The sequence below is a fragment of the Schistocerca piceifrons genome, chromosome 5 (assembly GCF_021461385.2).
Source record: "Schistocerca piceifrons isolate TAMUIC-IGC-003096 chromosome 5, iqSchPice1.1, whole genome shotgun sequence".
NCBI lineage: Eukaryota > Metazoa > Arthropoda > Insecta > Orthoptera > Acrididae > Schistocerca > Schistocerca piceifrons.
Window position 1 is genome coordinate 159,858,092 of NC_060142.1, and position 25,530 is coordinate 159,883,621.

The window sequence follows — 25,530 nt, forward strand, 5'->3', positions numbered from 1 at the left end:
GTTCTTTTACTCAAATATTACAAGATCGTTCTTTTTCACGGTGTAAGAACCTTTGTGTACCTGCTTGGCGCTTCCTGAGTACTCTTCCCAATAATATACCGTCTTCCTCCTCCTCCCTAACTTCCATGTGCCAAAATTAATAGATTTTTAAATCGATCATTGTCCTGCATGTTCCTTGCAGCGCCCTGGAACTCGCGCCGAATCTATGAGCCACACAATGCTGCTCTCGTCTAGGGGGAACTGTAGCACTTACCGACTTCCAACAAACTGCAAAAATAAATTCAAACCTTTCCGAAGCTTCCTCTCGCTTTGATCCCCGCAAAAAAAGTAAAGGGAAAAAGTTGATCGCTGGCTTCATTTCGGATGTTGCTTTGGTAAAAGTTTCGCGTAATACGTGAATTTCTATTTATTGCTTCACTGTTACTGCCTCTATTGGTCAAAAGGTTGCACACGTTAACGGTATGTACTGGTGAAGCCAACTATAAAATTATGTTGGTGTATGACACATAGCCCGGCCGGTTAGCCGTGCGGTCTAACGCACGGCTTTCCGGGCGGGAAGGGGCGCCTGGTCCCCGGAACCAATCCACCCGTCGAACTTGTGTCGAGGTCCGATGAACCGGCCAGTCTGTGGATGGTTTTTAGGCAGTTTTCCATCTGCCTCGGCGAATGCGGGCTTGTTCCCCTTACTCCGCCTCAGTTACACTATATCGGCGATTGCTGCGCAAACGAGTTCTCCACGTACGCGTACACCACCATTACTCTACCACGCAAACATAGGGGTTACACTCGTCTGGTGTGAGACGTTCCCCGGGGGGGGGGGGGGGGGGGGGTCCATCGGGGGCCGAACCACACAATAACCCTGGGTTCGGTGTGGGGCGGCGGAGGGGTGAAGTGGACTGCGGTAGTCGTCGTGGGGTTGTGGACCACTGCGGCTGCGGCGGGGTCGGAGCCTCTCCGTCGTTTCTAGGTCCCCGGTTAACATACAATACAATACAATACGACACATAATTTAGAAGATATGGCGTAATAAATACAGAGTAGCGTGAAAAATCAACTTTTCTTAAAAGCTTGAATATTTCTCTATTTCAATACGACAAAATTTTCATTGAATAAAAAAAAAGTGCCAGAGGTAGTTTTCGCATCACTCTCTCATGCACAGTTGTCAAATTATGAAAAATGTTTCCGGCCAGCATCTGATAGCGGAAGACGTAAGCATTTTCTGCACCACGCTGTGATAAATTTCCGCACCTGTTAAAACTTAGCCCTATGGAGTTTTTAACCGAAGAGGTGGAGGGAGCCATCACCACAAGCAAGATACGTGGAAATACTGTTCAACTTGACAATGTTGTGTACACACGGCACCTAGTTTTCATGCAAAGGTTAAAGCGAAGGGCGACAAGAACAGAAAGAACCAAAATTCAGACCGTTTTTGCGTATACTGTGAAGGGAGAGAGCAATGGGGCAAAGCCTACCGAAGGGGTGTAAGCTCAAAAACTTGAAAAAAAAACCATCCTGAAGGAAACTAACAATTGCGTCTCATGTCTTAGACATGGCCACAAGAAAATGAAAGTTTTAAACAGGGAAGGGATCCTGTGCGAAGTGATAGGGTAAGCACCACATTTCCATCTGCAATAGGCACCTCACGACAGTGAACAATGCCGAAATAGCGACTTCCAGTACATACACTTGCAAATTGCTCTTGAGTATCAGAGGACCAAGTGGTAAGAGTAAACTGACACGTGCAATCCTTGACACAGGAAACCATTTTCTGATTGAATATCTTCAACTCAGTGTCCCTGAAACAACAACTCTTGAGATAACGACTTTTGAGTCAACCTGCACTTCATACCTCTCAAGGAGAAACGCCCGGATATCAGCTGCAGCTTTAGAATGCAGCTGTAAGTTTTCACAATAACCGACAGTAGCACAAGTTGTTGAAGATACGACCTTGAGGCAGGAGACATGGCTGGCGGATCTGAGAGAGGACTCTGAAGATGTCCCTATTTGTATCCTGATCGGATCAGATTCCTGTCGGTACACTGTCACCTTGGGACAACCGATTAAAGTATGACCTTCATTGGTTCTTCTTCCCATAATCTTCAGTTACCCTCTCACTGGAAACAGAGTTGGTACAGCAGCTAACCAGGCAACTGTTAACTTCATTGAGGGTAGCTTTCATGGAATGTCCGATTAGGCAGGGCACTGCTTTTGGGATTTGGAGACAACTGACATAACAGAGTACCAAGAGGACGAGTGACACCTATGTACAGCTTTGTTTCCCAGAAATTCCAAGAGACGTACCGAATCGAGAATGAATGCAGAATTGTACCTCTGCCTCAGAAGCAGGATATTCTTTTCTTCAGAAACTGCTCTACTGCTGAAACACTTCTTTGCCTCTTACAAAACAAGCTGGAAGTGAAAGGAGGAATGAAGCTCATTTATCATGAGAACATGTCAAACTACATTAAGAGGGATCAGGTAGAAGCTGCACCTATGAGCTGTACTTGTGGAAACATTTACCTGCGTTATCATATAGTGAAAAAAAAGTGCCGTGGAAGTATCAGTTCATAATTGTGTTCATTGTTTCACCACATCAAAAAGACTCTCCACCTTTGAGTGTCACCCTAGAAACAGGACTTAATTTACTGCCAATCATCGATGCAACCTTGTTACAATTTCGAAAACTTCCAACAGAACCAGAGTGTGATGTTGCCCAAGCTTTTTGCAGTTGATCTTCAAAGACGTGAACAGAGATGTGACTAGGTTCTCGTTGTATCATATCGGACTAACAAGAGAATGGCGCCTGCACCGCAATGAATGATACAATAACGTATCATGTTAACACAATCTTCCGTCGGTTCTTGGTAGAACAACTTTATAATAAATAAAAAGCACCAGTTTGCTTTTGTTTTACAATATACCTTTATTGTTAACCGGTTTTCGGCTTACAAATGTCTGAAGATGGCCTTGTAAGCCGAAAACCGGTTAACAATAAAAGTAATATTGTAGAACAAAAGCAAATTGTTGCTTTTCATTTACAATTACATATCGTTTCATGGGTTTGCCATTTGGACTTGCAGCAAGCCCATTCCTTTTGTCAGAAACCAGAAGGGAAATAGTCGCACTTAATAGCGATAAATATCCGTGAAACTCAGCTAGGTGGTATACTGCATTATACACCACAGAAAGGCATTCATTTATCCCGAACAGACGTCAACATTTCTGATCAAGCCTACGCATGTAAGACTTCATCATCTCGGTGCACGCACTGTGCTGGGAGAACTCCGTGAAGGATTTTGGATTTTGTGAGCAAAAGTTGTCAGGTGAGTTCTTCACTCTTGCACGCCCTGCATGATAATACACAGTCTTCGAAATGACAAAATGTAGGCTCCACTACCACTGGACAGAGTTCGTACCATAAGACAATTATTGACAGCCACTGAATTCTATATGCTAAAATTAGCCCTATGCACATGCGTCACAATATATATGGTTCTACTGCGCCTGTCAGTGACATATCCAACAATGGAAATTTGATTGCCGTGCAACATTCTGCAGGACGGAGAAGCCTAGCACTCACGTTTTATTCTGCCAATGTTCCAATATTCCATGCAGTAACACTGAACTGTCAAAGGTATTCAAAACAATCCAGTACACTGAAATACAGTACTCCGCGCCAATCAAGGAATCACCCGGAAGTAGATACGACACAGGCAGCTTTGAGTGTAGGCTGATGGGAACATGTGATAGGCTCCACAGTTGCTGCTTGAGGAAGGTAGTTCGTCGCTCTCATGTGAATGAAGAGAGCCTCAACTCTGTTTTCGTAGTAACAGAAGCCACAACGAATTGAAGATCTATAACTCAAGAAGAGAGTGATAGAGGTTGACAGGAGCTGGCTTCCTAAAAGGTGAAAAACATGTCCATGTGGGCCAGAACGGATTGGGAAGGAACTTGACAACGAGTTCCGACTGAGGAAAAAGGTTAATGAAGACCTTTGGCGTAAATCAAAAACTGCATATCTGAAACTGCTAAGATACTGTGCTGAGTTGAAAGGGTATTCACCAAAAAGTAGACCCAGAATTGGAGGAGTGTTTCTACTTCAGGAGGATATCAAACCACAACACTTGTGCATGAAAGCAATGGTGGAATGGATATGGCATGGGAGAGGAAACAAATCATGTGCATCATTCTCTGCCAGCCAGCTGGAACGAAGATCAGTCGACTGGCCCAGCTCGCCATCACCCTTGAGATTTGCCAAGGACGGAGGGTGTTGGGAAATTAGAAGAGACAACTAAAGTAATCTGTTACCATTTTCTAATAAACGGCAGAATGTTTGTTGGTTGATTTGGGGGAGGGGGCCAGACAGCAAGGTCATTGGTCCAATCGGATTAGGGAAGGATTGGGAAGGAAGTCGGCTTTGGCCTTTCAAGGAAACTATCCTGGCATTTTCCTGAAGTGGCGACGATGAGTTAAAATGTGTACCAGACCAGGATTTGAACACGGGATCTTCAGCTTACTCGACAGGTAAGTTAACCACTGTGCCATCAGGGACACAGTGGTATCATAACTATGCAGACTATCTTGGAAAGCCTCACAGCCAATCCACATTGCCACCGAGTACCACCTGTCTGCAGTCCCTGTCCATTTCCTCCTTGCTCGCTGCTCTGAGATTCCTGCAGGAGGTCGGACGAACTTGTGCATCTGGACTGAAGAAGATGGATCCATTGCCCATCTAGACTTATTAATTATATTAATGCGTGGTGTCTATTCTTTCGTCATGTCCAAAAGAACAGACATCACCTATTCATATAAATCTTGGAAGTAAATTTCCCCACTGTTAGTAAGATCAAAAACAAAACTTTAGATGTCTAAAAACAGCAATGGGACCTTTCGGAGACAGGGAGAAGAGTGTTCTAGCTCTTCCCCAACTCCAGGATAAGACTTAACAAACACATCAAACTGTCGCAAGGCATCATACATTTTCTCAGCAGTCATACAGAGCCCCTATCCAGTCTACCCTCGTGAAACAGGTCAAATGCCAACGGCATAATGTGGGCATGACGTACCTATCAGTACCCCTGAGCAAGTGGTACTTGAGGGTTCAGATTTTGCACAAATTGCGTCTGTGGACGGATAGATGCTAGCGACGAGTGACATTATCAAGGTCTTCCATGAAAACCAGTAATTTAATACCTAAGCTAGGCTGCTTAATAAGAGACAATGACAAGCACAACAAGATTACTGTGGACAATGAACAATCAGAATAGTCTTATATCTCAGATGCGTCAAAGATGTATTGGCATCTAAAAGGCAGCCTGACAGAATGAAGAACGTAATGGGTGAACCATCGACAGTGTACTGACTGGCCCTCAAACCAGACCGCTACTGGTAGAAGTAAACTAGATGTGGAAGGAATCTCTGAGTGCCAATCTCGTTGGTGGCTGCTTCCTCCCTAAGTCAGATCAAATTCACAACTGTGAAAACAATATGTGCAACCAAACATACCTTAAAGTCCAAAATGGACTGTTGATAAAGAAAACCAGTAAAAACAACCTGTTGCACAGTCAGCACTTTGTAGTTCATGTAGACAGTTAACGTAGAGTAGATCTTTTAGTAAGAGTGGTAGAAGTACAAATAATAAACTTGGCCATGACAGTTGGTGGCAGGTAGTTGAGGCCCAGCTCCTCATGACAGGAATGGTAACTTCCCAAGATTAGCCAATGAGGCTAAGACGCCAATATGTAACGGAACATATTTAGCAGTAAAGCGTTGTGAAGTATCATACACTCTCATAGAAATTGGATGACCTTTGTCTAGATCTCAGCAAGAGTCCATTTAAATTGTATTAGGTTGTTGTTGTAGTTGTGGTCTTCAGTCCTGCGACTGGTTTGATGCAGCTCTCCATGCTACTCTATCCTTTGCAAGCTTCTTCATCTCCCAGTACCTACTGCAACCTACATCCTTCTGAGTCTGCTTAGTGTATTCATCTCTTGGTCCCCCTCTACGATTTTTACCCTTCACGCTGCCCTCCAATGCTAAATTTGTGATCCCTTGATGCCTCATAACATCTCCTACCAACCGATCCCTTCTTCTAGTCAAGTTGTGCCACAAACTTCTCTTCTCCCCAATCCTGTTCAATACCTCCTCATTAGTTACGTGATCTACACACCTGATCTTCAACAGTCTTCTGTAGCACCACATTTCGAAAGCTTCTACTCTCTTCTTGTCCAAACTATTTATCGTCCATGTTTCACTTCCATACATGGCTACACTCCATACAAACACTTTCAGAAACGATTTCCTGACCCTTAAATCTATACTCGATGTTAACAAATTTCTCTTCTTCAGAAACACTTTCCTTGCCATTGGCAGTCTACATTTTATATCCTCTCTACTTCGACCATCATCAGTTATTTTGCTCCCCAAATAGCAAAACTCCTTCACTACTTTAAGTGTCTTATTTCCTAATCTAATTCCCTCAGCATCACCCAACTTAATTCGACTACATTCCATTATCCTCGTTTTGCTTTTGTTGATGTTCATCTTATATCCTTCTTTCAAGGCACTGTCAATTCAGTTCAACTGCTCTTCCAACTCCTTTGCTGTCTCTGACAGCTATATTAGGTAGCAGGCTAGTATAAAACCTTAAATGTCTAAAATTTACACTGTGAGATTACACTTCATCGCAATCTGTGCAACACTGGTGTCAGCGAAATTGATCTAAAGGCGACTGAATCAAGGCAATCAACCCAGAGCAGTGGTACTTTCCGAGCCAAATGATGCATTTCCACCCCTGGAAGCCACAAAAGATCCGGCTGCATACAGGTAGTGGCTGTCGTCATGGCGACTGGTCTTGCATCGAGGACACCATTTGTTGCTGACAGGTCCGCTGATATGCTCAACGAGTAGGTCTGGCCTGACCTGCTCGGCTGTGTGTGGTTGATGGACTCGCAGTTGGGTTCATGGCCAGAGTGTATCGGTTCCACCAACAAGCTATTACCTGCTTACACTGACCGCTACCTGCGAGCCCATACTCCATCGTGCACAACGTGTAAGAGACGGACAAGCGATTTCCAGCAGTTACACACAGCTGAATGGGTCACAGCTATAGAAGGGGTGGTTCATGAGCATGGTTCAACCAACCAACTCGGCTGTGAATGGACGCTTTTAGATGCAATCAGGTTTGCTGCACTGTACGAAGATTACAGGGAAACTGCTCCCATAGATTTTCTGCTGCCACCCTTGTTACTTCTTGTATAAGGCGACGACATCCTGCTGGTACAATCAATATTGAGCCTTGCTACTATAACAGCAGTTGCTGCTGTTCTTGTAAGTTGCGATTCTGCGTCTGCCATTGACGTTGCAGCAATTGTAACTGGACCCTGAACTGCTCTAAACTCGCGTCTGATGATGCATGTCGTCGATGTTCATGTCTTATGGATTGTTGTTACGTGCATCTCGCAGATATCCGGCTTTCATATCTCGCGATTTCTGGTATTTGCGCTATGTTGTCACCGCTTGTGGGATTCAAATACGATTAGATGACCTTTGGTAGCAAAGAGTTTTATTTGCATATCTGTATATAGAACAGTGTTTGCAAAGTTTCAGACTGTCATTCTTACGACAGGTGGTCTGCTTTAGTACCCTTTAAATCCCTGCAGTGATGTTGCCGGTCCCCCAGACGAGGATCGCGGAGACTGCCGAATACTTACAGCCTGTGCAAGCTCTGGTGCCACAAGACCATCATTGCTGTATTCCCGGACAAGTTCAATGTAGATACGTTACAGGAGCATGTTGCTAAATGCGGGCAGCCAAGTGTGTTTTCATGAATGATCAAATGGTTCAAATGGCTCTGAGCACTATGGGACTCAACTTCTGAAGTCATTAGTCCCCTAGAACTTAGAACTAGTTAAACCTAACTAACCTAAGGACATTACACACATCCATGCCCCAGGCAGGATTCGAACCTGCGAGCGTGGCAGTCTCGCGGTTCCAGGCTGCAGCGCCTAGAACCGCACGGCCACTTCGGCCGGCTTCATGAATGTTAAAATGGCTCTAAGCACTATTGGATTTAACATCTAAGGTCATCAGTCCCCTAGACGTAGAACTACTTAAACCTAACTAACCTAAGGACATCACAAACAGCCATGCCCAAGGCAGGATTCGAACCTGCGATCGTAGCAGCAGCGTGGTTCCGGACTGAAGCGCCTAGAACCGCTCGGCCACAGAGGCCGGCTGTTTGCGTGAGTTCCTGATTCTTTGAGGAGAGGGCTGAGGATGTGTAACAATGAGCGGCAGCCACACTGTGCACCTTATGTAGAGTCAGTGGATAGATGCTTTTCAAACGATGGGGTGGTCCATATCTCAGAGGAAGTATTTTTTCCAGTCATTTGTTTATATGGCACTTTTTTCTATTTTTGGACAGTACTGTCGCTTTTAAGAAAATATTTTTAAACTTATGTTACAATTAATAAAACCAGCGCAACTGTATTATTATACATTTATTGGGTTACGACTGGTTTCGTTCATTGTACATCGTCGGGTTGCCGAGTTGTGCTAAAGTCGTGACATAAATCGTCTGGTTGTCATAGACCAAATCCAGACTGTCTAGGACAGCATTTTTATTGATCATTGACATTAGTGTCAGCTGTCTTGCTCAACATGATCAAGATATTGTTAAACATCCTGTATTTACCTTTGTCCCAACGGCCTTGCCGCAGTGGTAATACCGGTTCCCCCCAGATCACCGAAGTTAAGTGCTGTCGGGCTTGGGTAGCACTTGGTGGGTGACCGTCTGGGTCTGCTGATCGCTGTTGGCAAGCGGGGTGCACTCAGCCCTTGTGAGGCCAATTGAGGAACTACTTGACTGAGAAGTAGCGGCTCCGGTCACGAAAACCGACAAAGGCAGTGTGCTGATAGCATGCCCCTCCATATCTGCATCCAGTGACGTCTATCGGCTGAGGACGATGGCGGTCGGACGGCACCGTTGGGCCTTCCTAGACCTGTTTCGAAAGAGTATTTGCAGTGGAAAGCATGAAATAACTGTATGACACTTACTTACATGACCTACAAGTGGTCAGACTAGTGCCTTATACAGAAAGTGTGGAACAAGATGTTACTGCGTCTGACCAATTCGGCATTACTGGCAACACTGTCCAACACCTGTTGCGATAAGTGGAAATAGCCTGGAAACCTTATCTGTTGAGATGATTTACGATTCCTCTGTGAATGTCTCTATGCATGATTACATTGTCAAGGTTTTGGTCATAAAGCATATTCATGCGTTTTATTTGTGTGAGGGTGTATTAAACTGTGAGAAGCTTCATTATGGACTATTAGCCAAAGCTGTATCAGAAAACCAAAGGCTGCTGTGAAGCATGCAGCCTGCAGAAGTTGGACCTGACCATCTGTCACTTAAGGAGGGATGAGTGAGAGAAATGATCTTCACATTCGAGGACGTGGCACGGAGATGGTCCAATATTCAACTGCAAAAATAGTTGGCTTTAATAAGCAGTGATTTACGAGGACCAAGGGGAAGACCTAACCAAAGATCGTTATTGTTATAGCATATTAAACAGTGCCAATTTGTATCACGTCTGACTAATTATCGTTCAGAGTCAGCCAAGCACTTTCAAAGTGTATGAGGAGGCATTTACCTTGCTGCAGCTAAGCGGAGCACATTTTCCATTTCACTTGGTGCTGAGATTAAGTTCAGGTCGTATCTTCAATCTGTGGGTCGTAAATATTCCATGAAATATACGTGTTGATAATGTGCATATCAGTACAGGTTACACAGAGTTTTGATAATTTTTTTTGTTTCCATTTGTTGAAGATCATTGAGTTAACAAGATCGCAGCTCCAATTAGATTTTCTAAATAGCATCCCAGTTTTCTAAAACCTTTAATCAATTTGACACACTGCACATAGATAAGCCACCAATTCCTGTCAAAATATGCAACGCCACATCCCTGTACAGGGATGTGGAGAGATGGATACTGGTATTGTGATGACTGAAATCTGGCAGCAGCTCAGACACCTACTGGCACCCCATGATACAAGCCTGCTTGGTAGCTTCATGGCGGTGTGAGCACAGCCAATGGATACATGCAGTTGATTTGTTCAGGTCAAGCTGTACGGGAAGCTCGCAGTATTAATTCTGCCACGCCTAGTATGGGTTGAACAAGAATCTAGATGCTTTATCCATTACTGTAAGCAGGCATATGATCTTGTTATTATGATCACGCATGCATAGGAGCCACTGGTCCATGTACGATAATGCCCAGTACCAATATATTCCAAAACACCGCACGCGAAAATGTACTTTTCAGGGAGTCATCGCGTAGGTTCTAAGGTAGTCTGGATACCCCATGTCCTAGCAACCATTTGTATACCTATCAGATGAACGGGTATACTGTATCTATCCTATAGTACATGGTGAAAATTTAAAAACCCATCCGAGGCAGATTGAGCAAATCTGTTGGTTCTTTTCCATTAGTTATGGTCTATGGTGGGCCTGGGGGGTTATAAAAGCACGATATGTACATGGACAGTTCGTGAGAAAGCCACGAAAAACCATGATTTTTGGATACCAAAAGTAACAAATATGGGACTGGCCCCTTAGTTAATTTCTATTCATGGAAGTTCGTCGAATTTTTTAGCATATAGTCTTAAGATGATGTTATCAGGGCACCTCGTAACTTTTTTCGATATCATTATCAGTTACCGAGATTCAGAGGTTCAAAGCTACCGTACTGATGTACGTAATGTGCGATCTGAGGCGTAAATATAGTTTCAACTGACGTAATGGACACACGGAAGGGTTCTGAGGTCACTGAAGTATATTTTTAGTCACCATTTTTGCACCAACTTCATGTCTCTGTATAACGACAACTAAAACCCTATACAGGCTCTCTTGACCCATTTCTTCGATATGCCACCTGGCAGCGTAGGCACCTTACAAAAAATCATTTTGTCGTGAGAAATTATTTCAATTTCTAAATCAAATACCGCAGTTTTTGATATGCTGCAGGTATAACCTAAAAATACTGTATATTTTTATGTAAAGTAAGCTTGCGTTGGATGGGAGACGATATTATGTTCACTTTGTATTATGTGTACTAAAATGCCATGTGGCTAGGGCCTCCCGTCGGGTAGACCGTTCACCTGGTGCAAGTCGTTCTAGTTGACGCCACTTCGGCAACTTGGGTGTCGATGGGGATGAAATGATGATGATAAGGACAACACAACCCCCAATCCCTGAGCGGAGAAAATCTCCGACCCAGCCGGGAATCGAATCCGGGCCGTTAGGTATGATATTCCGTCGCGCTGATCACTCAGCTACCAGGGGTGGACTATGTGTACTTATTTGTTGTTTATATGTGCCAAAGTATATAAATGTGTTGAAGTATTTAAATAAACTGTCATAACTTTACTGACCTACAGAATTCGTTTTATATAAGCAGCATACCCCGCTGTAGCAGGGAAAAGAAGGGAACTAGTTGAAGTAGGCTTCTGTCAGAGCACATAAAAAAGCAAATATGCTCCTTAAAAGGCTAACAGGAATGTGGGGTAGCAGCTGCCTCAAACCTGATTCTGGTATCCTCACCAAAAATTTTGGTATTGGTACATATTCACGATTTTTTATGCTGAGAAATAGTAGCAGAGAGACAGTGACAGCAGAAGAAAGAGGAGAAAGTGCTGGTGGGAGAGAGGCGAGACAGTGATGATGGGAGAGAAAAAAGTGGCCCAGAAAGAGAAAGAGAAATGGATGAAGACAATAGCAGTGAGATCAAAAGACAGATGAGACATTGGAAATGAAAAATAGAGATGAATGGAGACCATACACAGCCTTGGTGGGGTCTCCTCCACCCTGCCAGACCAGCGAACTTCAACACTAAAACATTTGCCCACTTTTCCCCAAGCCTATACCCACGTGTTAAAGTTCACGTATAGGTATCAAAACCCGAACAAACCATCCCCAAAGACGTGTGTGGAGAGGAGGCAATTGTGGTTGAAGAGATAGAGAACAAAGTAATAAAAAATGAGAGTGTGGCAATGGAACAGAAAAATTGTGGGAGAAAGACAATGAAGGTGGCAGAGAAGGGGGCAATGGTAAGGAAGAGAGAGATAAAGGAATGAAGACTGTAACAATGAGAGAGACAGACAGGAGAAAGTGCCAATGGGAGAAAAAAGGGGACAGTGGGAGAGGGACATAGTGGCAGTGAGAGATTCAAATGGCTCTGAGCACTATAGGAGTTAACATCTGAGGTCATCAGTCTCCTACAACTTAGAACTACTTAAACCTAACTAACCTAAGGACATCACACATCTCCATGCCCGAGGCAGGATTCGAACCTGCGACCGTAACGGTCGCACGGTTCCAGACTGAAGCGCCTAGAGCCGCTCGGCCGAGAGTGAGTGGGACTGCTGTTTATGATCACAGCAAAGAGATATTGGGTAAAAGGATTTAGAATATTCTGTATTAAAAGAGCGCACTATTTGCACTGCAAAATTTTTGGTGGGGATGCAGAATGAGGTTTGAGGCAGCTGCTTCCCCACTCTTATGTCAAAGTCTTTTAAGGAAGAGTTTATTAGCGTTTTTGTGCTCTAACAGCAGGATTTGGCAAATATCATAATATATGAAAGAAAAACTCAATCTAAGGTCATTGCTTTCATTTTCTATTGGCATATTTTACATACCTTAATACACTGAATATCTAGACATTGAATGAATTTGTCTGGAATGCGTCGAATTTTGATGTGTTGCTGGTATCTGGATAACTCCATGGTATCATGGACCAATAATGCGAGTGAATCATGCCTACAATTTGGTTAATTGACACAGCTTGACATGTATAATGATGTAGTCCTTAATCATCTGTGCAATATGTTAATCCTCGATTTCACTCTCACTAACAGACTGGAACTGTTTTTAATGCAAAGTAATTATTTTGTTCACAGACTTACCCAGATGAATATCACTGGATAAACGGATTGAGGACTCACTTGTATCACACTATTGATGCCTTCTTCACTGAGTGCTTTGATGAACAATCCCCATCTCCTCTTATGAAGATCACTCAACCCCCATCCCCTCTTGTGAAGACCACTGAGTCCCCAACTGCTACTGTGAAGACCACTTATTCCCCATCTCCTGCTGAGAAGGCCACTGAGTCCCCATCTCCTACTGAGAAGACCACTCAGTCCCCATCTCCTATTGACAAGACCGCTCAATCCCCATCTCCTGCTGAGAAGACCACTCAGTCCCCATCTCCTGCTGAGATGACCACTCAGTCCCCATCTCCTGCTGAGAAGACCGCTCAATCCCCATCTCCTGCTGAGAAGACCGCTCAATCCCCATCTCCTGCTGAGAAGACCACTCAGTCCCCATCTCCTGCTGAGAAGACCACTCAGTCCCCATCTCTTGCTGTGAAGACCTCTCAATTCCCATCTTCTGCTATGAAGACCTCTCAGTTCCCATCTTCTGCTGTGAAGACCTCTCAATTCTCATCTTCTGCTGTGAAGACCATTCAAACTCCATCTAGTGCTGTGAAGACTGCTGGGAGGCTGATGGCAGTAGTGGTTGCAACATTGGCCAGCCTGCATTTTCTGTAAGAGAAAGAGTTCCACTCTTCTATCTGTGACATCTGCTTCATTGGTGAGAGCCACATGTTGATATGTACAACACTGGTACATAATAATTGGCCAATTTTACAAAAAAGAAGAAACATTTGGGTAAGTGGGCAGAAACTGCTCATTTGGCATAGTAACTGCCTTTGGTAACACAGTACATTTTCAATACAAAAATGCTTTTACCACTAGTGCAAGTAGTATGAGCAATTAAATTGTACGAGAGAGCTGTAAGTGGTGAAATATTAGAAACTCTGTATAAGTTAGCCTTAGTGATAAAAAAAGTGGTGGCAGGATGTAGAACTCCATGGTTTTGTGTTTTTGCATGCTTCCAGTGATCAAGTGTGGGAGAACCCCATCCAGCAAGGAGTAGGATCGCAATATGTTCACCAGCAGATGCTGTTTCTTGTGCAGTTTCTGGTGATGCAAGTACAGCAGAACAAGGTACACCACATCTGCAGTTATTATTCTTAATGTTAATGTGCTACAAAATTGCCAATAACAGCACACAAACTACAGTTTATACTGAAGCTGGTTGGGGTTGCACACTGAATTCTATAGTTTGAATGTGCTCACCAGTGTTGAAAATAATAGGAGGATGGTGCAGGGTTGCGTCGTTTGAGCGTAACGTATTTTGCTCGACATGCTGCTCTTTAGAAACTATATGTAATGTCGGTAGGCAGTTGCTTTTTCCCTTGCTCATAGCTATTATAGTACGTATTACAAATGAAGGTGTCTCTGCACCGAGAAAGACAGCAATAGGGAAGTATCGAGGGGGAGGTTTGCTCACTTGTGGTAGCAGAAAGTGGGCAAACAACTTCCATGTTGCCATGTCTTACAATGTGTTGCTGATGACAACAATAAATAAATCTGTATCGCCACTGAAATGTGGCTACTTTGTACTCTGTAGGATAGTATTTATCGCCGTACAGCGTTACTTATGGTGAGATATCCAGAGCAGACTAATGAGTAAGTATCATTGATTCCAGGGATTAGTAGAGGGGAAGGGCTAAGTAATGCGCAGAACGAATAAATGGGCAGCTTTTCGACGTGCTACGTTCTATACTTTCCTATAACTGTCTGGACATGTTCTAACAGTCTGCCACTAATCCAACGAACTCTGAACATTGGTTTCCTTTCCTCTTACGTTTTCTATCGAAAACTATTCAACAGTTTTCTTCAGACTCGTGAATGAAGTTCATAACAGCAACACAAAATCCTACTGTGTATCTACAGATACTCTATCGTTATGTTTATGAGCTGCACTTTGTCCCCTGGGCAACTTTTTCCAATGTCATAATATCTACTTAAAGTATCGTGTGGGTGAGCTAAGTGGCGCAGTCGTGAGACACTGATCTCGCATTTGTGTGGATGGCAGCTCAAATCCCAGTCTAGCCACCAAGTTTCAGGTTTCTATGATTTCTTTGAATCGCTTGGGACAACTTATGGAAAATAACTCAAGCAATTCCTTCTATCCAAAGCCTTCGCTTCATCTTTTATGAGTCCATCGTCAACATTACGTTACTGAATAAATTCACAAAAGATAAATATTGTTACTGAAATTTCAAAATTGTAACTGTGTAAAAAATCAGTACATATGACACAAACAATTTATTATTGTGATTGAACTTTTTCTTGTAAATGAGTATTGATGGGTAGTTATAGCTACAATGCAGAAGATCACTGTAGTAATACTGCTATTTCCTTCAAACTGTTGGAAGAAATATTTAAGAGTGACCTATGTATTATTATGGAGTCATGTTATCTAGTCAATGTATACTAATTTGTTCAAGTTATTGTTCTTAAAACTGTTATTTATTTTCTCATCTGCCTTTTTATTAGATTTAGTTACATTAATATTTCCATAAAATCAAAATATACACATTTTACAGTGGTCAGTGTAAATATAGTGTTGTAAATAAAGTTTGTCAAAATATTGAGTTCATATAAAACATGAAGCATGAGGTGTATTTATCGATACTGACACTACTAGAACATAAATTTCACTGACATTAACATATCAGACACACCTTGCGTGAATTCCAAAGCATTTGCCTCTTGTACAGCACTCTGATTGTCTTTTTGTCTCCAGAATACATAAAAATGTGTTTTAGACTTATAATATAAGTATTTCAGATTATCTACAGTTCGTAATTGGAGGTGTTAGTTGATACAGTTACTTCTAAATATGGTAAATAAAACATCTGTCTGTATTTGCATTTCCCCACGCGTAACAAATTATCATAAGTTAAATATGAGAAAAAGAAAGCTATTTACAAACCTTTATCCCGTATACAAAATGATTTATATCTATATATAGATACATATCCGCCATGAAAGCTAATACAATCATTCAGTGCAGAACACTCTTCGCCTGACCACATGTGAAACTTCGAGTGATGCCATTAGCGAAAAGAAGAAAAAGGTCTAGGGGACGCTACTTTGATAGTGTGTGGCAAATGGCAATTTGGATTGAACAGGACGACACACTTGGGTAGTCCGTGCGATTGTGTCTATCCATTGTACCAAGGTGGCGTAGATGGTTAAATCATCTGCGTAGTAATCAAGAGACCCATGTTCGAATAGCGGCATCAGTATAATTTTTCATTTGTTGCAAGTGAATTCTTTCACTGTCGGAATGCGACAGAGATCGGAATTTCTCATTTCTGAAAAAAATACTATCATTTAACTGATGGATGTGTGTAAAGAATTGATCTTTTACTGGAAGGTATTTTATCAAAAAAATTTTATACTGAACACTCCAGTCATCAGTGGTGCTATAACTGTGAACCACTATACTATTCTATCCACAGTGTCGCAGATTCACCTCAGTATCTGCCAAAATAGGTACTGAAAATAGTTTTATGTGCTTCAATTACAATTTCAGTTCCCACCAAAAGCAATTAATATGCAGTAAGATGAGATTAATGTAAAAGAGATGGTCAAGTCTGAGTAGAACTCACGCACTGAGGGTTCTGTACGAGCATGATTATGATACAGACATTTCACCCATTCCAGGAATCAAGAATCTATTAGCAAAAACGTGACTACAACTTACAGTTCATGTTTGCATGCAGTAATAACTTTCTGTTATTCTTTTGACGGATGATGAATGCAATATAAGTTCTAGTGGCAAGAATGGATTGTTTGTGTGATATAATTGCATTTTAACAATTTTTGGATTTTTTTCCTTTACTTGTAACGTGAAACCTTGCTTCTTGCTCAAACTTAATGACTCCAAGTCAGCGAGATCCACGCTACTGATTTTGATGAGTGAGTTGGCAACTATTTAAATATGTGATATAAGTGGCCATGTCTTTTGACTGCATTGACTCAGAAGCTTAAATATTATACACCGCCAAGGGACCATAGACTTTAGCATGCGACAGAAATTTCAGTGTGACACATATGCCAGTTCCTGAAAAAAGGATTCTTAGCAGGCGGACAGACTCGCCAGCCTAGCTATCCTATAAGGGTTCCGTTTTTACCGATTGAGGTACAGAATCCTAAAAATCAGAAGTCATGAATTGCTTTGTGTCATTTATAGTATATTCATTTAATAAAAGCATTACAGCTTATCTTAATTAATGTATCAACACAATTTACACTTCTCTACAAAAACATTAAGGTACATTTCATTTGGACCATGTTTATATAATCAACGTTCTACCGATTATAATGCGTAATACTTTTCTCTAACACTAATGTTAGGTCACAGATGTTTTCTGTACTACCTTCTTTTACTTTCTACTCTTTTTGAGTTGGATTGGGTTGTTTGAGAGAAGAGACCAAACTGCGAGGTCATCGGTCTTATTAGATTACGGAAGGGCGGGGAAGGAAGTCGGCAATGTCCTTTCAAAGGAACCATCCTGCATTTGCCTGGAGCGATTTAGGCAAATCACGGAAAACCTAAATTAGGATGGCCGGACGCGGGAGTCAACCGTCGTCCTCCCGAATGCGAGTCCAGTGTTAACCACTGCGTCACCTCGCTCGGTCTACTCTTTTAGATCGCGTCATTCTTTTACTTCATTTCTGTCGTTCCCAGACATTTTGCGCTTGTGTTCATGATATGTATATTCAGCTGTGATCTGTTCTGTGTTGTTGTTGTTGTTGTGGTCTTCAGTCCTGAGACTGGTTTGATGCAGCTCTCCATGCTACTCTATGCTGTGCAAGCTGCTTCACCTCCCAGAACGTACTGCAGCCTACATCCTTCTGAATCTGCTTAGTGTATTCATCTCTTGGTCTCCCTTTACGATTTTTACCCTCCACGCTGCCCTCCAATACTAAATTTGTGATCCCTTGATGCCTCAGAACATGTCCTACCAACCGGTCCCTTCTTCTTGTCAGGTTGTGCCACAAACTCCTCCCCAATTCTCTTCAATACCTCCTCATTAGTTATGTGATCTACCCATCTAATCTTCAGCATTCTTCTGTAGCACCACATTTCAAAAGCTTCTATTCTCTTCTTGTCCAAACTATTTATCGTCCATGTTTCACTTCCATACATGGCTACATTCCATACAAATACTTTCAGAAACGACTTCCTGACCCTTAAATCTATACTCGATGTTAACAAATTTCTCTTCTTCAGAAACGCTTTCCTTGCCATTGCCACTCTACATTTTATATCCTCTCTACTTCGACCATCATCCGTTATTTTGCTCCCCAAATAGCTGAACTCCTTTACTACTTTAAGTGTCTCATTTCCTAATCTAATTCCCTCAGCATCACCCGGCTTAATTCGACTACATTCAATTATCCTCGTTTAGCTTTTGTTGATGTTCATCTTATATCCTCCTTTCAAGACACTGTCCATTCCGTTCAACTGCTCTTTCAAATCCATTGCTGTATCTGACAGAAGTACAATGTCATCAATGAACCTTAAAGTTTTTATTTCTTCTCCATGGATTTTGATACCTACTCCGAGCTTTTCTTTTGTTTCCTTTACTGCTTGCTCAATATACAGATTGAATAACATCGGGGATAGGCTGCAACCCTGTCTCACTCCCTTCCCAACCACTGCGTCCTTTTCATGTCCCTCGAATCTTATAACTGCCTTGTGGTTTCTGTACAAATTGTAAATAGCCTTTAGTTCCCTGTATTTTACCCCTGCCACCTTCAGAATATGAAAGAGAATATTCCAGTCAACATTGTCAAAAGCTTTTTCTAAGTCCACAAATGCTAGAAATGTAGGTTTGCCTTTCCTTAATCTATTTTCTAAGATAAGTCAGTATTGCCTCACGTGTTCCAACATTTCTACGGAATCCAAACTGATCTTCGCCGAGGTCGGCTTCTATCAGTTTTTCCATTCGTCTGTAAAGAATTCGCGTTAGTATTTTGCAGCTGTGACTTATTAAACTGATAGTTCGGTAATTTTCACATCTGTCAACACCTGCTGTCTTTGGGATTGGAATTATTATATTCTTCTTGAAGTCTGAGGGTATTTCGCCTGTCTCATACATTTTGCTCACCAGATGGTAGAGTTTCGTCGGGGTTGGCTCTCCCAAGGCTGTCAGTAGTTCTGATGGAATGTTGTCTACTCCCTGGGCCTTGTTTCGACTTAGGTCTTTCAGTGCTCTGTCAAACTCTTCACGCAGTATCATATCTCCCATTTCATCTTCATCTACATCCTCTTCCATTTCCACAATATTGTCCTCATGAACATCGCCATTGTGTACCCTCTATATACTCCTTCCACCTTTGTGCTTTCCCTTCTTTGCTTAGAACTGGGTTTCCATGTGAGCTCTTGTTATTCATACAAGTGGTTCTCTTTTCTCAAAAGGTCTCTTTAATTTTCCTGTAGGTAGTATCTAACTTACCCCTAGTGAGATAAGCCTCTACATCCTTACATTTGTCCTCTAGCTATCCCTGCTAAGCCATTTTGCACTTCCTGTCGATCTCATTATTGACACGTTTGTATTCCTTTTTGCCTGCTTCATTAACTACATTCTGTATTATTGTTAAATAAAGTGTTTCGTGAAAAGGACTACATCTTTAATAATTTTTTGTTTGTTTGTGTGGGCCCACAGCAACTGTGAAGTGACTTCTCTCAGGGACTTCATCTTTATTATTTGAGACACTCTTTTAAGATTGCAAGTAGAAGTTTTAATGTTGCTGACGTGCACTGAGGTGACAAAAGTGTTGGATTGCGATATGCGCATATACAGATGGTGGTAGCATCACTTACGCAGGGTATGGCTCTGAGCAGTATGGGACTTAATATCTATGGTCATCAGTCCCCTAGAACTTAGAACTACTTAAACCTAACTAATCTAAGGACAGCACACAACACCCAGTCATCACGAGGCAGAGAAAATCCCTGACCCCGCCGGGAATCGAACCCGGGAACCTGGGCGTGGGAAGCGAGAGCGCTACCACACGACCACGAGTTGCGGACTACACAGGGTATGAAAGGGCAGTGCATTGGCGGAGCTGTCATCTGTACTCATGTGATTTCCCCGTCATTTGTACTCATATGATTCATGTGATCAGGTTTCCCTTGTGATTATGGCCGCACGATAGGAATTAATAGACTCTGAACGCAGAATGATAGTTGGAACTGGACGCATGGAACATTCCATTTCGGAACTCGTTAGGGAATTTTCTGTTCCAAGATCCATAGTGTCAAGAGTGTGCATAGAATACCAAATTTCAGGCGTTACCTCTCACCACAGATTATGCAGTGGCCAACGGCCTTAACTTAATTATCGAGAGCAGCGGAGTTTGCATAGAGTTGCCACCGCTAATATAATTCGTCACTGCATGGAATGACGGCAGAAATCAAAGTGGGACATACGACGAACGTACCCTGTAGGACAGTGCGGCCAGGTTTTAATGCGCCGTGGCAGTAGACAACCTACGCGAGTGCCCTAGCTAACAGCGCGACATTGCCTGCAGCCCCTCTGCTGGGCCGGCCGGGGTGGCCGTGCGGTGGTTCTAGGCGCTACAGTCTGGAACCAAGCGAACACTACGGTCGCAGGTTCGAACCGGCATGGATGTGTGTGATGTCCTTAGGTTAGTTAGGTTTAATTAGTTCTAAGTTCTAGGCGACTGATGACCTCAGAAGTTAAGTCGCATAGTGCTCAGAGCCATTTGAACCATTTGACCCCTCTGCTGGGCTCGTGACCATAAAGGTCTGATCCTAGATGACTGGAGAACTGGGACTGGTCAGTTGAGCTCCGATTTCAGTTGGAAAGAGCTGAAGGAGTGTGACACAGACCTCACGAAGCCATGAAACCAAGTTGTCAACAAAGCACTGTGCAACTTGGTGGTGGCTCCATAATGGTGTGGGCTTTGTTTGTATGGAATGGACTGGGTTCTCTGGTCCTCCTGAGCCGATCATTGACTGTAAATGGTTGTGTTCAGCTGCTTGGAGACCATTTGCAGCCATTCATGGACTTCATGTTATCAAACAACGATTTCATGTCGCCGGCCCACTATTGTTTGCAATAAGTTTGAAGAACATTCTGTACATTTCAGGCGAATGATTTGGTCAGTCAGATCACCTGACGGGAATCCCATCGTATATTTAGGGGGGGGGGGGGGGTAGTAGAGAGGTGAGTTCGTGTACAACATCCTGTACTGGCAACATTTTCGCAATTATGAACAGCTATCGATGCAGTATGGTTCGACGTTTCTGCAGGGAACTTCCAACGACTTGTTGACCTGCTGCACTAGGCCGGGCAAAAGGAGTTCCCACTCGACATCAAGAGGTATACCGTGACTTCTGTCACCTCACTGTATGTTCAAATATAATGCCTTTAGCAGTAATTTCAGTATAAGTCATCGAATTATATATGAAACTGACTAAATAGCTTGACAGCATATTTTGGCTTTACTGAGTATGGATTCAGTGTGTTAGTCTTCCCTCCTTATAGTAATGTGTGCCTACATCCTTGTCACTAGCAACTGGATGGATGACCATCCGGATCCACTGAGCGCTTTTGGCTAGCGGGCTGAGCTCAGTCCTTCACGGGCCAATGGAGGAGCTTCTTGATTGAGAGAGGTGACAACGGCTGGGGGAGTGGTGTGCTGACCGCATGCCCCTCCATATCTGCAGTCAGTGACCCCTATCGGCTGAGAATGGACGTGGTGTTTGCTCAGTACTATTGGGACTTCCGAGACTGATTTGGACAGATTTTTTGAGCTTTATAGTGTCATTCTTATTGGATGGTAACGAGCAAATGTTTTATATTTTAGTACTCGTTTCACTTTCATTAGGGTCAATACGCAATGCTTTAATTACTCTGTGAAAAACTTTATCAGGATCTGTGAAGATAAAATGTTAGATACGGTGCTTCAGAAGCTGCTGCTGTTGGTCAAAAACAGTAATCAAGCAAGGAAACATTTTCTGAAAAACGTTTACTACTCTGTAACAAATACGTTATTTCAGTGCCTGTGTTGTTCAAAAGTAAGATGCAATGTTCCTCCCGTCGTGCATGCGTTTAAGGCACTCCATTTAAAGGAAGTAGTAAATCCAGTGTACTATTAGTTAGTCAGATTTGACAATACCACTAATAAATTACTTGGGATAGAAAGACTACTTAAACTGGCTTCATGAAATATTCAAGGTTTAATGCTTAAAGAAGCAGAAATAGGAGATCCACTAAATTATTAAAAGATATACAGCATTGACGTGAATGATATACCATCAGTTCATTTTTAGCAGTTTTTAAAACAGGTTTATTATCGAGACTAGTGAAATCTGTCTTATGCGACATGTCTAAAATTATTTCCAATAATTGTATAAAAAACCACTTGAACGTAAAGAAGAATGTTATATATCTTTAAAATCACGTTTTCATTACATAAACTAAGAATGAATTAACATAACAGAGGTATTCAAAATGAAGCAGCATCAGTAGCAGTTGACTTGTGAATGAGGCAATCGTTTAAAAGGGGATCAAGATACGCGAATAATGAAAGAAAATCATAACAGAGTGGGGGGGGGGGGGGGATGTGAATTTGGAGCGAATTGTGCCCTCCGCCACACACCGCTTGGTGGCTAGCGGAGTATATATGTAGATGTAGACATTAAAAGTAAGGAAAACTGATAAATTTCTCAAATAAATGAACTTTCTAAACAGACTATACAAGACATTAAATATTTTGAGAAAAAGGATAATAAGACAAATTAACAAACATAGTTGAGATATACACATTAGTGAAATAGATCTTGATGTAAAAGCAAGACAAGATGACGCAGAGCATGTTGTGGACTAGGTGACAATAAATACCTAATAACAACGAAGCGTTGCAAGACGCGTCTGTACAAAGCCAAAAACAAGAAATCCTAAGACTGTGGCTAAATGTAATGTAATACGAAGTGAACCTCAATCTCAACTGAATTTCCTCTATTTCACACACGACGATATACGAAGATACTGTAATGTAACTCAAATACCTACAACATTTGTAAAAGAGTTGATGGATAGAAATATTAACATTACAGACGCAACAGGTCATTCAATTCGTGGTATAGATTAACACAAGAAGAGTGTGATCACAATACCCAGCATGGATTCCAGAAGTATAGATCATGCTTTGGCTACACATTTATCGTGATTAAACACACAGAGTAATGCAATGGACTTAATTTACCAACTTGTATACCGTTTTTAATTGTTAAAAGGCCCTTGGCAAAGTTAATGGGAATGGATTATGGAGAATATTAACAAATAGACGGATTACCTTGGAATTATTAAGAACAGTGCACTGTAGACATGTAGAAAAAACACAGACACCATTTAGTGAAGGAGTATTGTTTTCTATGGCCACACGGACGTTAACGAGGCGATATCATCACTCAGACCCTCCGAATGCTAAGAGGACCAATCACAAAGGCTAAGAACACAAGGCCCTTTCAGATTATAATTTCCTGATTTTATTCATCACCTCATCTCTATTTTGCTGCCAGAGCTTTGAAGTTATCTCTCACGTTTTATCATAGATTGGCGAAAAATCTGTGCTAGCCAATAGAAGTCGTCCTCCTCCTCCCTTGAGATAGCAGCTCATGGCGTGTATATAAATAAATGTAATTTTTTGGGTAAGACTCCACGGTGGCCAGACATCTACAGCAGTATGAGATTCCCTTATGTTATCTTCTCATAGGCTCATGTCCAGCAAAGAAATTTGTTTTTTTAATGTTGAAAGGGGACTGTCGGTGGGTCCTTTTGTTGATAATGAGCCATTCTCAAGAAGGCATAGCGGTAGCGGGAAACTTTCTTCTCCCCTATCCATAGGCAGCCGCCGAGCCGAGAGGACCCGCATCTGCAGCAGCACTTGTCTGATAAACAGTAAACTAATATAGTCTTTGCTTTCCTTTCACGTGCTTCTGTAAACAAATGAACTACACCTGCGTATTTTAGTGTGTAGACTGGTGATTAGAAAATTAATCGTACTTTTTTGTGTAAGTCTTGTGAATGTCCTTATGTAGGGCGGCTTCTTAGTGCAAATCGTCCCATAGTCAGAAACTCCATCATGCCACTAAGTTCTAATTTTGTGCTAGTAGACAGCATACAGTTTACACTACTGGCCATCAAAATTGCTACACCAAGAAGAAATGCAGATGACAAACGGGTATTAATTGTACAAATATATTATACTATAACTGACATGTGATTACATTTTCACGCAATTTGGGTGCATAGATCCTGCGACATCAGTACACAGAACAATCAGCTCTGGCCGTAATAACGGCCTTGATACGCCTGGGCATTGAGTCAAACAGACCTTCGATGGCGTTTACAGGTACAGCCGCCCATGCAGCTTCAACACCATACCACAGTTCATCAAGAGTAGTGACTGGCGTATTGTGACCTGTCAGTTGCTCGGCCACCATTGACCAGACGTTTTCAATTGGTGAGAGATCTGGAGAATGTACTGGCCAGGGCAGCAGTCGAACATTTTCTGTATCCAGAAAGGCCCGTACAGGACCTGCAACATGCGGTCATGCATTATCCTGCTGAAATGTAGGGTTTTGCAGGATTCGATTGAAGAGTAAAGCCATGGGTCGTAACACATCTGAAATGTAACGTCCACTGATCAAAGCGCCGTCAATGCGAACAAGAGGGGACCGAAACGTGTAACCAATGGCACCCCGTACCATCACGCCGGGTGATATGCCAGTATGGCGGTGACGAATACACGCTTCCAATGTGCGTTCACCGCGATGTCGCCAAACACGGATGCCACCATCGTGATGCTGTACACAGAACCTGGATTCATCCGAAAAAAAATGACGTTTTTCCATTCGTGCACCCAGGTTTCTCGTTGACTACACCATCGCAGGCGCTCCTGTCTGTGAATCAGCGTCAAGGGTAACCACAGCCATGGTCTCCGAGCTGATAGTGCATGCTGCTGCAAACGTCGTCGAATTGTTCGTGCAGATGGTTGTTGTCTTGCAAACGTCCCCATCTGTTGACTCAGGGATCGAGACGTGGCTGCACGATCCGTTACAGCCATGCCGATAAGATGCCTTCATCTCGACTGCTAGTGATACGAGGCCGTTGGGATCCAGCACGGTGTTCCGTATTACCATCCTGAACCCACCGAATCCATATTCTGCTAACAGTCTTTGGATATCGACCAACGCGAGCAGCAATGCCGCGATACGATAAACCGCAATCGCGATAGGCTACAATCCGATCTTGATCAAAGTCGGAAACGTGATGGTACGCATATCTCCGCCTTACACGAGGCATCACAACAACGTGTCACCAGGCAACTGCTGCTTTTTGTATGAGAAATCGGTTGGAAACTCTCCTCATGTCAGCACGTTGTAGGTGTCGCCACCGGCGCCAACCTTGTGTGAATGCTCTGAAAAACTAATCATTTGCATATCACAGCATCTTCTTCCTGTCGGTTAAATTTCACGTCTGTAGCATGTCATCTTCGCGGTGT

At 42.6% G+C, this 25,530-nt stretch overlaps 1 protein-coding gene across 1 annotated transcript in view; it reads left to right on the plus strand.

Annotated features, from left to right (window-relative positions):
- Window positions 1-15,415, plus strand: part of LOC124798412 (venom dipeptidyl peptidase 4-like) — a 254,271-nt gene extending 238,856 nt beyond the window's left edge. Inside the window, exon 16 of the mRNA XM_047261808.1 lies at window positions 12,961-15,415. Coding sequence (XP_047117764.1) covers window positions 12,961-13,614 — 654 coding nt within the window. The 3' untranslated portion in view covers window positions 13,615-15,415. The remainder of the gene's footprint in view (window positions 1-12,960) is intronic.
- Window positions 15,416-25,530: the final 10,115 nt, after the last annotated feature.